The sequence below is a fragment of the Condylostylus longicornis genome, unplaced genomic scaffold (genome assembly GCF_029603195.1).
Source record: "Condylostylus longicornis isolate FDR11 unplaced genomic scaffold, ASM2960319v2 ptg000072l, whole genome shotgun sequence".
NCBI classification, from domain to species: domain Eukaryota; kingdom Metazoa; phylum Arthropoda; class Insecta; order Diptera; family Dolichopodidae; genus Condylostylus; species Condylostylus longicornis.
This window is the reverse complement of record NW_026578040.1, coordinates 3,082,845-3,097,235: the sequence shown is the minus strand read 5'-3', so window position 1 is coordinate 3,097,235 and position 14,391 is coordinate 3,082,845. Positions and strand designations below refer to the sequence as shown.

The window sequence follows — 14,391 nt, the reverse complement described above, 5'->3', positions numbered from 1 at the left end:
AAATTTGTCGTAAAGCAAATCTTAAAATTACAAAACAAGATTAATTTGGCCTAATTAGGTAAAGTAGCAACATTGATGAATTTATCTAAAGACAAAATTGAGTTTTCTTAAAAATTTGGGTAAATTTTTAGGTAATCGAATACCCAAAACTTTATGTTTTTATATAAAAATAAAATTTTCGACGCTTTCTGATTTTTCAATCATATGCTTGATTCTTGAAACTTTTTCAAATGGCAAAACAAAATAATTTTAGCTGCGTTTACAGTTAATATACATTTCATTTCCATTTGCACACGAACACAAAAATGGTTTATGGAGAGTGAAAGACAAAAACTACCTTTAACCAAAGAAAAAATGAATGAATGATAAGCCCCTGTGTTATTCATTTTTTATAACGCACATTGGCAACTATTTTTGGCAATTCATTCGTTAATGATGACACCAAAAATGAATCATAGTTTCGTATAAATGTGAATGATAAAGACAATAAAGCCTTTGAAAAGAAGCACAATTAAATTAAATAACAATTTTTGTCCGTTAAATTTGAAATATATATGTACGAAGCCTTAATCAATTTCGTCTATGACTTAAACACATTTTGTATGAAGTGGGCATGGGTAGGTCAAAACTAAAAAAATAAATGGTAAAAAAGTTAGTAAATCTTTTTGTTAGTAAATTCTTAGTTTTGACCACGGCTAACTGAAATATTTGTTATGTCCAGGATTCGATTCAAAAAAGAAAACCAAAAAATTCGGAGCTACAGATTTAATCCTTTGATAAAAAGGAACGAAACCTATTGAAAAACAACAATGACAAAAAACAAAGATTAAGAAAAGGGTATACATGAATTATAAATCAATTGATGATTATGTTATTGAAAAATTAATATGATACTATGAACTTTTATTTGCCTACATACATAATGTGTTATTATGTTAGAAAAAACGTGTATGCCATGTACATAATTATAAAGGGTGAATAAAGAGAAAAATAAATTTTATTTACTATTACCAATCTAATAAGTATAAAATCGTTATATGTACATGCATTTGCGCATATACATATTTTATTTTTAATTATACATATACAATATGGAAAGTAGATTAAGTAAATGTAATAAAACAAAAAGGGGAATTCAAATTTAAGAAGGATGATTAATTTACTAAAATTAAAATAGTTAAAATTTACAAAAAAATATACATAGTTATTTTATCATACAAAAAATAATCTACTAAAATAAATGTCCTAAAAATTTTAAACTACTTTTTTTAAATAATAAAATTTATATAATTTTGAAATTTATTTATTGCTTATTTTATAAATAATTTTATACAATTTTTTTAAATTTGATATTATAATGTAGTATGTACAAGTGTATGCATATTTTAGTTTCATTGCCGATATTTTAAATAAAATATAAATATTTCATTTAATATGTACATATATGTATTACGTTCGTAATATAATTAGATTAAACCTGAAATGATCAGAACTAAACTTTAAATATGATTTTTGATTACAATTTAGTTATAACATGAACAATACTTCACTCCCTCATACTTAAGTAAAGAAATTTTATTAATAGAATTTAAAAATTTATATACATATATACAAATAAGTTTATGAATGTATATATTATAACAATTCACTTTGTAGGTATAACATTTTATGAAAACAAGGAACAAACGCGTTGCCACACTGTTACATGCATTGAATAACAGTAATAACGGTACATAGTACCCACATCAAAATATTCGCAAAAAATTTCAAAACAAAATTTCAAAAATTTTGTGCAGTCTTTACACATACATATTTGGAAGTTTTTATTATAACTATATTTTATAAGAGCTATTATGATTAAGATTTGCAATACAATCTGAAGGGTTGATAAAGAAAATTAAAATGAAAAAGTGAATTTTCTATATACATATGTACATATATGTAATATATATATATATATATGTATGTGCATATAAATATATATATATACATATATATATGTAATATGTATATAGGTCAATTGTTTTGGTTTTTAATAGAATACGTGACCTTGAAAATATAACTTATAAATTTTAACTTATAAATTAATTTTTTTAATACCAAAAGCATTTTTTGTAACCTAATCGGAAGTAAAACTATTACACTAAGGTTTTGTAAAACATTTTAAATGTTATTCCTTTATTTTTTCTTTTTGATATATTTTTTGAGCTAATAGAACCAAACATTCCCACGTGGTGTTTGTTCTAAAATAGTTTTTAATGTTCAAAATTAATAAATGTATGTATGTATGTATGTGGCATAATTAATATAATAGGCATGAATAAGTATTTAGTAAGATGTGCCTATATACATAAATGATTGATAGCTAAAGACAAAATCTTTATTATGTTAAACAAATGTTTCTAATACATTTTATTAAAAAGATTTTTAAAATTACCTGTCAGAAGATGCTGACGATGGTGGATCAAATTTTACAACTTTTTGATAATTTGCCATTCTATGTAGTTTGTACGTTCGTAAATTGTCTAAGGTAAGTACTTCTCTATGAAAAGTTTACAAAAAAAAATGGAAAGGTTAAATTTTTATATTCAAATACTAAATAATGCAGATATGCCACGTTATAGATCTAACATAATTTTACCTTTCTCTAAAACTGTCTAAAACCAAAATAAAATTTTCCTGCCTTCTAATATAAATCCAAAATAAAAAAATTTATCCTTTGTGCAAAAAAGTAATTACACTTTCAAAATTTTATTATTGCTTTATTTTGTTGCCATAAGTCATCTACGGTATATTTTATTGGAAATTGCTTCAATAAACGTGCTTTCTATTTTCAGAATCAAAAGAAAAATGACAAGAAGAACCGGACATGCGTATTAAATTTAACAAAAGTGAACTATCACTTAATTTATAATATAAATATATAATGTTCCTATATATTTCAACTTATTTATATTTTCCTTGCTCTACATTCAATATGTAGTATGTAATGTACTTTATCTTTTATGGTGTTTGTTATTATTTATATTCTCCGACTTATATATAAAACAGCTGATTTGGTATCTGACATTTCGTTAATTTGCCGATATGACAACTTGTTAATGTTGGTAACAAAATCAATTTGGTGTTGCCAAAGAAACAGAATTATTCTGTGATTTACACCAGCTCTTTCAAAAATTCTTTTACAAAATACCAATTATAGCAGCTTGGAACATGCATAATGCTTATATCGTAAGTTTAACAATCCTTAACGTGCATATCGTAGGTTAAAAAGCAGAAAGCACTAAGTGCATTTTTTTAGAATTCGGATTGCATAGATGAATTAAATCAGTATAATATAATCTTTGTTGTGGCAAAAAATCATGCAAATCCAGAATATAGTTTATAAATCCAGAAATTAAAAAAACCAATCGAATTGCACTAATTGATTAGTTTTACAATTTTACGATTTTTTCAAATTGAATTTACTCAAAACACAGTTTCCTGACTTAATGCTTTCTGCTTCTTAACCGACATATTAAGTATCGTAGTATCAGTCGATCGTTATTGATATTATACAGAAGAAAAAAAAAACAGCTTTTCGTATGGGGCTGCCATAGTTTGACAAAATGGCAATATTTTTTTTTATGCTTATGTTTAAACTTGAAGTATTGAAAGTGAATACAGAGCAGTGTCCTAGGACCAGTTCTTTATTTGCAATACACAAGGGACATAACCATAAATGATGAAACAACCACGGCAACCATGGCAGATGATACTGTCATTTTTTCTGTAGGACATAGCATAGTAGAGTGCAATGAAAAACTACAAAGATCAATAGACTTGATTAATAGCTGGACTAATAAATGGATCAAACTGAATGAATCAAAATCACATATAAAAAAATAATATTTATTTAAATGGTCGACCAGCACATGAATCTGGATGCTAAACTTACGGGGAAGGTATATATTAAGAAGAAAAAGAGAAATTAAACAAGAAACGTATTGGCTTAACACTTTCCGTTCATATTAGCAAATTCTAAAACCAATGTGGCTTAGCAATAAAAGTAAAATATTCATAATTCAAAGAGTAAAAAATCGAATTTTAAGAGAACTTGTAAATTCCCCTTAGTATGTGCGAAACATTGTTATCCACAGAAACCTAAATATTGCAACGGTCCAAGAAGAAATAAATCAAACCGCTAAAAAGCACAAATACAGAATTGGAGATCATGAAAACATGGAGAAGCTGCAATTCTTGACAATCCTGAGGCGACTCTTGATTTGAAAACAAGTCCCAGCTAAGCTAAAATGAAAAGAATATTTCTTTGGAAGATATCTCTGAATGTCTACCCAACACACCATTGAAAGTGATAAAAAAGTTACTATAGGCTGTCACTAGGCTTAGTTGTAATAAATAATTGGAAAAAAAATTTCGTTAATTTTTTTATATTTAAAATTGATTTATATTTAAAAATGGTTTTCTTTTCAAAATAAAAATTATGTGTTATAAAATTTTTTAATATCTTAGAAAAATTTGTAAATTTTTTGTATTTGATAATTTTTGGTGCTATTTCAATTATTATTTATTTATAGAAAATAATTTCCACTGTAATATGTAAAAATGTTACACTAATTAAAATTCTAATAATACAAATATTTGTTAGAATACTATGAAAGAAAATGAACTAGGTATAAATTACTACAAATTAACGATACCCAATCCAATGGATTAGAAATACTAATTAGTATTTCTAATTAGTTGGTTTTAACACTGTTTCATGTTCAGTTTTTGAGATGTAGTGTTTTCATGTTTCAGATAATTCAAAGTGCAAAAGTAACACTTTATTTATACTTTTCTGCATGTTAAATACAAACTTACACATTTGTTAAAACTAAAATATTTTTTTTAAGAAATTTTAAAAAATCGGAGAATGTATTAAAAATAAACTTAAATTTGATCAATTTTTTATGCAATTTTTTATAATTTTTCAAGCATTTACTATGCAACCCTTTTTAGAAATAGGTTATTGAAAAAAAATATAACAAAAATAAGTAATAACTATTTGTGAGATTGCCGTCATGTTTTAACAGATTTTTTTATACTATAATTGCAAAGATCTTCAAAGTTTTATAATACTGCAAATAAAAAAAGTAAAATATCAGAAAATTTTGAAAAATTGTTAGAGTAATTTTTATATACATATATTTGAAGTTTTGTTGCTCTATGTCGCATGGCTTCAAAGTTATAAGCCTTTATTTATATGCAGGAAAAATCTGGTACTTTTTTTCAACAGCCTTTAATACAAAAACGCGTATATCTGTACCCTCCCCCCAACAATTTTTGCTAGAAATCGATCAAAGAATCATCATTAAAAATGTTTGCCACCTTATGCGAAATACTTTGTATATTTAGTTAAAAGAAAAAATCGGGAACTGCCCGCAAAATTAGTAGAATCAATGGAAAACAATCCGAATGTAGCGCATCGAGGAAATAAATTTTAAATCAAAATTTAAAAAACATAATGTTCGATTTTGAGGGTTAGTTGCGTGAGTTAAGAAAAATAATTATATTTTTTAATGTCATGGTTTATATTTTGTAATGTCATTCACCGTTAGCTTTCTGCGTTTATAGAAGTTTGAAAAAGCTTGCGGTTTCAGAAATATAAGGCGGCAAAAATTTAAATTTTACAAAATTCAAGAGGCGATAACTTGAGAGGAGGTGGAGGTGGAAAAAAATTTTCTTCTAACAAAATGAACTATTTGTTAGTGCCTAAAACCTACTAAAATTTAAGGCTCTCACAACCTGGAGTCTAGAAGAAAAATGACATCAAAAATTAAAAAAAAAAACAGATTTTGCATAACGGTAAATTTAAGCGGCCGTTTTGTTTTCTTAAAATTTAACAAGGTTTATTTTCCAAAAGCGCTGGGGAAAGCAAGCCACTGCCTTTCTCCGTTTGCAATTTGAAAAATGTTTATGGTTTCACTACAATAAATAGTTTAAAAATGGCATTTTTAGGGGGGGATAACTTTTAGAGGGGGGAGATAGATAAAAATTTTGTTCTACGGAAATAAGTTTCTAGTAAAGATCTATGTACATATTAAATTTCAGCTTTCTATCTTCAAGCGTGTAGTTTTGTAAACATGACCACAGACGGACGGACAGAGTGAAACTAATAAGCATTTTTTTCAAAAATTTTTTGGAAAAGTGTTAAAAATATATAGAAGGAAAAGTGGAAACTTAAACGCTTTGAGATCTACAATGGATTTGGTCGATCCTTTATATTATATTTACGTGTCCTTACAATATTTGCATTTTCTTCTTCACAACTACACATCACAATTCTATAAGTTGTAACTTAGAAGGTTTAAAAGCAAACTTAATTTTAAAAATACCGGTTGTCTTAATTGAAATTATAGTTTTAATATACATGTTTATGTATGTATTGTTCACATAATTCCAAATTTTATTTTTATCTAAAGAGTGTTACACTTCAATTTATTTTTTTTATTTTTCAATCAGTTTTCGAAATTGTTATTGATTCAAAATTAAAATTAGTAAAATTAACCATAATTCTTTTTGAGTTCAAACATCTTTTTGATAAAAAATCAATAATTTTTACTGTTACGAAGAAAACAATAAGCTTCTTTCAAAGTACAGATTTAACGTCATCTTAAAGTAATAAAATTTGAAAAGCTGAATACTTATGGTTGTACTGTGTACATACATATATATGGTAAATAGTGACCGACTTGAATTGTGCATATCCAAAATGTATATTACAAGCCATTGACATTTTACACTATTCTAAAATGCATCGAATACGCAGTCGAAACGTAAAACAACAAAAGCAGAGCGTGTAGCGAAAAAATTGAGACTGCTTTTTGTACAATTATTTATTTACACGGGTACTTATTTCAAAACTTTGTTAATAGCAAATATAAAGTCTGTCCGGGATAAGAAAATTTTTATAAACTTTTAAAAACTTTGTGAAGGTTTTGCATGCAAAGCGTCTGGGATAATACTTTTTGAACAAAAATGAGAGGAAATGGGGACATTCTCATTTTCTCAATGTTTAAATTTCAAGTCTTCTAAAGCAAAATTTAGTGTTTTAAAAATTTTTCGTCAACAATTTTTTCTTCAAATCATTTCAATTAAAAATAAGTAAATTAAAATAACTAAAAAGGCGTTACAAATGATTTTTTCTAAGTTTCACGCTTTTATAATCCAAAATCAAATCTTCAGTTTTTGGTAAAACTAAAAAATATTTATTTACGTTTATTAAAACTTTGAAATTTGAAGTTTATCGCATATTTATAAAGTTTGTAAAAGTTTCTTTGAAGTTTTGTGTCTAGTTCATTTTTTTTAAATGACAATTCTTTCTTCTTCTCTTTTTAAAGTTTTTTCAAGTTTTATCCCAGACAGGCCTATATTCAATATCATTTTTCATACAATGCAGAAGTTTCAAAAGCTTTTTATTTTTGTAAAACTGTACTTAGACGGCATTTAAGCTGTATTAAAACTTTTTAAATTGTGTTTTGGAAGTCGCGGATGCATAATTTTTGCTTTGAAATACCTGGCTTGATACTAGAAGAAATTGGAAACATAAAAAACCGTAAAAAATTGAATTTAAAAAATTACTAAATAAAAAAATGTAAATTTGTTGTAGAATTCGCAGTTTACAAACTTTTTATGCAATGTGCAACTTCGACGGACGCAATGCATATCAAAATGTTATATCCAGAATTTGGTCAAACGTAAAAGTGTTGGAGTTATAATACATATATATATATATGTGTCTGCACAATTAAAGTAAGGAATACTGTTACACAATTCAATTAAACTCAAGCAGATTATATGAAATACATCGCCGTATTACTGTAATTTTTCAGTTGTAATTTTTTTAATTTAAAAGCTTATTTTTCTTTTTTACAAAAATTAATATTTATTTATATATTATTTATAAAAGATAATGTTTACAATATCAAGAATAATTATGTATATAGAATGAGATTTGTTTTAAATAAAATATTTTTTTTAAAATAACAATAATGTGAAAGCTGTATTACAAAATATACACATATATATTTATTTATATAAATTAAAAAATTTTTAATTCCATTCCGTGATTCGTGATCTTTACAAAAATAATGAATTTAAAAATGTAGCTGCTTCCGGATTAGAATTAATAACAGTCGAATATTTTTCTGGAAATTTATCTTTAATTTCTTTGATAAAGCCCAAAACATTATTATAGGTCTCTTCATCTTTATATTCCTTTTTATAAAGTATATCAGTTGCGAAGGCTATTATTTGTTCCAAATACTGTATTAAAATCTCCTTACCATCAAGATAAAGTTGTTTAAAACATTTAAATATAGAATTATTTTCTTCGAAATCCTCTTTAACAGGAAGCTGACCCATAAATACAGGTAATACTTGCTCTAAGGGTACTAAATTACTATTTGTAATAATTAACCGAGCAATAGCACCACATATGTTATCAAGAACGCCTTGATGTTTTTCTTTCGAAACAGCATGTGATAGAGCAGTCAATATATGTGGATATGATGAAAACGATTTTGTTTTTGCATAAAAAACCATTTCCCCAGTACCATATACAGAATTTTGCCTGACCTGTTCTGATTTATCACTGACACCATCTAACAAGATTGGCAATAAAATATCAAAATATTTTTCGGTATTATGTAATAAGGGCTGGAAGCATTCTGCTAAAGCACCGTATGCAAATGAGCGCATAGAATCTCCGTTATAATCATTTTTCTTAGATTTTTCAATTTTTTGTATAATTATTGGAGATATTCTTTCGAAAAATACAGCGAATTGATCTGGTTGCAAGGCCCGTCCAAATAAAGGTAAAATGTTTCCAGCAGTTTCAACGACTGCTTCATCATATTCACTTTCCTCTGGATCATCTTCATCGTTTTCACCTTCCTGCTCATCGAATTGGCATGCTATTTTACCAGACATTACATCATTAATGCAACAGAAAATCAATTCCATGCTATTTTCATCGCTAATCACAAAACATTTCATTTCCTTTAGTAACTCAGCAACACCTTCCAAAGCGCACATTACAACAGAACATTCTTCATCGTTATTAACAATGTGAGCCAATTTAGGAAGTAAAATTTGTATAGCATTTCTTGTTCCCTCTTCATTTTTTTGTTTATATAAAAATATAACAAAAGCAACCAAAGTATCTATGCTCACTTTTCTAATATCCTCTTGAACATGGTCTATCATTTTGTAAACATTTTGGAATGCCATTTGCAAATAAGGATTAAAAGCTGATCCGGTATGTTGCGCGAATTCTTTCAACGTTAAAATTGCTTCTTCTTTTTCATCCAAATAAGAATTTTCCACGCTGTATCCAGCTATATCATCTTGATCATCATTTTCATTATCTGAATGTTCAATATCAATTTCTGCATCATCGGCATCATTGCCTTCTTCGCGAGTTACTGGATTCGTTCCATCTAATAAAGCATTTTCTTTATACTCTGGAATAATTTCTTCAGTATTAACTACAGTATCAAAAATTTTTTCTATTATTTTTGGGAAAACATGTTCCATTTTTTCATTTACCACTTCGGCTAGAGCTGCTATTAAATTATAAAGCGCACGACGCAAATCAGGATCATCAGCTTCTTCAAGAAGCGCTAAAGCGAAATTCATAGTATCATTTGCAAGAGGCATAAAATTTTCTTTCCCAATTGTTCTAGCTAAAGCAGCTAATGTATCTATTGCCTGTGGTCTTAAGGCTATCACATCCTCATTCTCAGATTTTTGCAAATACATTTTTAAGCCCTCTGTTAGTTGAAGAAAATAAGGTAACATGTTTGTTTTTGCTGCATTAGCCGCAGCACAGACCGAACTCAAAGCCAATTCTCGAACTTTAACGGAATTGCGGGGGTCAAGAGCATCAAATAATCTTTCCATTAAAATAGGTAAGTGTGGAACAATATCACTATCGAGATTTTCGCAAAAGGTTTCTAAAGCATAAAACATTCGATCAAAATGTTTAGGTTCATTCCCGTCTCCAGTCTTTAATTTTAGTTCATTACAAAGCTGATGTAAATATTGAAAAAGAATTGGTAAAATTTCTGGAGCAAATTTTGTAATATCTGGTTGAAGATGCTCTGAAAATTGACCTAACGCAAAAAATGCCGCATTTCGCACTATAACATTTTGATCAATAATCCCTACTTTAACAATTTCTAAGAATGTTGGTAAATATTTTGAGCAAATGGCTTCAGAACACCCTTCAGCAATAACAGCCATACAAAGATAAGCCGCTTTCTTCGAGTAAGGAGAATTGCTTTGTAAAGCAGGTTCCAAAAGTTGAAGTAATGGTGGAATAAATTTTTCTGGAGGAATATGCAAAGCCATTAAATCCATAGTTTGTGTTGCAGAATGAGTAGGTTTGGATAAGTCATTCCCTAAGAAATAATCTTCATCTTCGTCATCGTCTTCATTTTCCTGTTCTGCAGACATTAAGTTGAAAATAACATGTAAAATAGGTTCAACAAGTTTCATTTTAATAACAATTTTCTTTTTTAATCTAATTAACCAGCCAACGTACGATATTGCTTTAACACGTGCTGAGCAGTCTATTTGAAAGTTACTTGCTGTTTTAAGGCAAAATTCAATCAACAACTGGGTGTTAGATGTCAATAGCTTAGGTGTAAAATCAGCTAAATTTTCCAAAATTTCGAAAGCTTTTACAAATTTATCAGAATCTATTTGAGCTAAAGCTTCTAATGTTTTAACTACAATTGGAATAGCCTTCTGGTATGTGTGCTCAGCGCCGTTATGACCTAATATAAAAGGTACTAAGTGAGACATCCCAGTTATAATGTTATAAACGACATTAGGGTTAGCCTGATCGCTGACCATCAAAACCGCCACAAACATTTCGCAAATGGCATCTATATGAGAAATAAATTGATCAGGGGCTGTATCAGTTAAAACGGCAAACACAGATGATCCCAATTCACTTTCATTTGCATTAGATGATCGACAATATTCGAATATAAATTTTAAAATTTCGTTCACCCATGCTCCGCCACCCGAATTATCCTCATGTTTTATTAAAACTCCTACCAATTGTCCTATCGCAGTTCTAACTGGTTTTTCACTCTCTCTAGTAAGGGCACTCAGCATATTTGCTTTAATCACGTTTCTATCATCTGTTGAGAGAGCTTGCCAACTACGTAGTTTGCCTAATTGTTTTTTCAATAAAACCGCTGAATATTGCCTTAATTGAGGATTTGGAGACGCGATTGTAATTTCCATCAAAGCAGGTATTGCATTTGGATTCTTAAGAGCCTCATTTAAATCTGCCGATGCCTTTTTTATAACCTCACTATCAGAAACTAATAAATTACTAATTATCTGCTCCATTTTCTTGCTACAAAAGCAATAGTTAAAAATATAATTTTTTTTATTAAATTATCTTACAACCTAAGTTTAAGAAATTAATCACTGGTATGTTCGTTAATCCAAACTCTCAAGTCTGCCGCAAAAATCTCGCGTGATAGAATTCCTATATTTAATTGAAAAAATAAGGCAGTAAGGCACCGCATACCAAAGATAGTAATTTTAAATTAGCATTAAATACTATCGATTCATGCTATCTAATACTATCGATATTAAACTATTTTGACAACTGTGATTTTAATATTATAAAGAAATTTTAGTTGAATAGAAAAAAAATCATTTAAAATTTTATACTGATTTTCTTATTATTGATTACTATGAATAATTTATTAAAAATTATTGTTTACCATTTGTAAAGAAAATTCAAATTAAACAACCCAATTAAACAACAGTTACAAAAAAAATTAATGTATTTTACATTATTTTCCAATGAAGTATTTGCATTAAGCACAAATAAAAATTCATAATAAACTTTAATTCTACGTTAATATTATTTCCAATGATATTAATGCCTGTGTAATGATTTAATTTAAATTATTGCATTAATTTAGTTTAAATCAGATTTTTGAGAACAATGATGAACACTAAATCTGATGAGAATACAGAAACTTTGTTATTTGCCGTCAGACAAGGTCTGACATACGACTTTCACAGACTCAGATTAAATTTTAGATTTTGCTGTAGCAATAATAAATGAACGATATCTAAGATAAGATCTGTTAAGCATTTACCATTATTTACACCGATTTTGGCAGCAAATGTTTTAAATATTTGAATTGAAATACCTGACTGTAGCAAAATTTTCTAGAAAATTTAGTTTGTGCTAAATTATTTTCAAAAATCAGGCAGGAAATTTACCGATAAGATATGCAGCACGACTCTTACATTAAAGGTTAAGATAAATGTCATTTCCTCTACAAACAAAAACAAAATTTTTTGTCAAGGGGAATGGAACCAGTAATCCAAAGTCATCGCATGGACACAGTAATCGGATAGTTTTCTGTTTTTTTCATCAAACTTAATCTAATGTATAGCTTCGATTAGACTTGACATTCCAATTTTATTTAAAATATTGTGTACGTGTGCGACAAAATTTAAGGTATTGTGGACATATACGACAAAATCTGCAAATAAAACTCTAATGATAAAGTCAGATTAAATATTGCATTTTTTCACAGTAAATAAAATTTATAGTAACTCGTATATATGTGAATAGTAACTAAAATTAAATTTGAATATGATTAAAGGCGTATATGTAAACATTGTTTGGTAGCAGACTTTGTCTACACCAAATATCAAAATACAGGAATTATTCTACTCTCATCAAATTGACTGTCAGATTTTTTTAAAGTTAAATGGCGAAAATTATATTTTTTCAAAAATGTTCAATAGCATAAAATTCCAAAAAGTTTAGTGAAAGCTCTTGACATTGTACACTTTTCCTAAATGCGTTTTATACGTAGTGGAGACGAATAAAAGTAAATTGGGTATCGAAAAAATCAAGCACGCTTTTCTTATACCTTGTCATATAAAAGTTGCCAGAAACAACCGATAAAATAAACTAGCATATATTTTCAGTAATAAAGTTCTAGTTATCAAATTTTTTTCCTAAAATGCAGCATAAGAATGCTATGTTTTTAATGATGTGGGAACGTTTTATAAAAATGAACATTTGCACAGAACTTTAAATTGAAATTTTCAAATAAACGTGAAAGTTGTATTGATATGATAAAAATTGTATTCCAAAATCTACGGAAAGCTTCAGTAGTTTTTTTTTACAATTTAAAGTTCTGAGAGCGTACTACAACCGTATTAATAAAGTACTGAAATCTTTTTTAAAGCATTATTAAAGTCACGGAATATGTAAAGAATCATATGACTTTATTATAGATTTTATCTTAGACGCATATAGGAAAGCAGTGCTTAGCTCTCTAATAATGCCATATATATCTAACAGGTCACCAAGTTCAGAGAGCAAATCAATAATAAATTCCAAATTTAGATGGAGTTTAAATGGAAGAGGTGTCGGAATTTAAAATTTAAATTTCAAATAAATATATATGTAGAATCATGTATTTTAAATGTAATTTATAATTGTAATATAAAATAATTCTAAATTATGTATTTTAAATGAAATTTAAATTTTAAATTTCAAAAAAATCGGTTGATAAATTCCATCTCAAAAGTGCCTTTAAAAAAAAAAGAATGTTGACAACAAAGTTTCCGAATAACAGCAAAGTGTTAATATAAAATTATTAATTATCTATAAAATTATTACATTCATTGATAATTATGATAAAAATATGATTATATTTAAATATAACTTGATCTGTTGATCTTTTCAATGTCAAAAAGTTATATTTAGAGATCAAAAACTAAAAATGCCATTAACTTTCTTTAATAATTTATTTGAATTCATCTTTAATTTGTATTGCACAAAAGAAAAACTAAAATTAAGGGTGAAATCAATGAAAATGACAAATTATTTTCAATGAACAACATTCTAATTTTTAGTTCAGCTTGTTTTATATGGTTAGTTTTTTTAATAAATTCTTGAGTGTTAGATACATATATCTGATATTTTAGGTTGATTTTTCAGTTTACAACAGTTTGTTTTTTTTGAGAGTATTCGATGAACTGTGTCGTCTTAAAATACCAACATTATTTACTAAAAATTATTCACACCAAGTACAAAGACTTTTGTTTTCTTTATTCTCGATCCGTGGAAATTCCTTTTTCCACTCAACTCTAAATTTTTTAACATATTTAATTTCTATTGCCGGATGTTGATCTTCTGAATCTGATTCAAATAATGCATAGCTTCAGATAATTTATAGATATATGTAAAACGTGATGAAGCAGATATGCAACCATTCAGAGAGGTTAACTCTTACAAAATAACACAAGTAACATGCAATGAACAAAACAATTGGATTTTGTACCCCA

General features: G+C 27.4%; 2 protein-coding genes across 3 annotated transcripts in view; both read right to left on the bottom strand.

The window, feature by feature from the left end:
- LOC129612421 (uridine-cytidine kinase-like 1) overlaps positions 1 to 2,914 on the bottom strand; it is a 44,384-nt gene extending 41,470 nt beyond the window's left edge. The window contains exons 1-2 of one of the 2 annotated variants that reach the window (XM_055526003.1): positions 2,642 to 2,914; positions 2,438 to 2,542 (exon numbers count right to left, since the gene is read on the bottom strand). In XM_055526003.1, coding sequence (XP_055381978.1) covers positions 2,438 to 2,496 — 59 coding nt within the window. In that variant the 5' untranslated portion in view covers positions 2,497 to 2,542; positions 2,642 to 2,914. The remainder of the gene's footprint in view (positions 1 to 2,437; positions 2,543 to 2,641) is intronic. The other variant, XM_055526005.1, reaches the window with a different exon arrangement.
- Positions 2,915 to 7,926: 5,012 nt separating this feature from the next.
- On the bottom strand, positions 7,927 to 11,585 carry LOC129612397 (importin-4-like). The gene is made up of 2 exons (XM_055525960.1): positions 11,470 to 11,585; positions 7,927 to 11,416 (listed from the first exon to the last, which is right to left on the bottom strand). The coding sequence occupies exon 2, from the start codon at positions 11,407 to 11,409 to the stop codon at positions 8,122 to 8,124; it is 3,288 nt and encodes a 1,095-aa protein (XP_055381935.1). The 5' UTR covers positions 11,410 to 11,416; positions 11,470 to 11,585; the 3' UTR covers positions 7,927 to 8,121.
- Between the last annotated feature and the right edge of the window lie 2,806 nt (positions 11,586 to 14,391).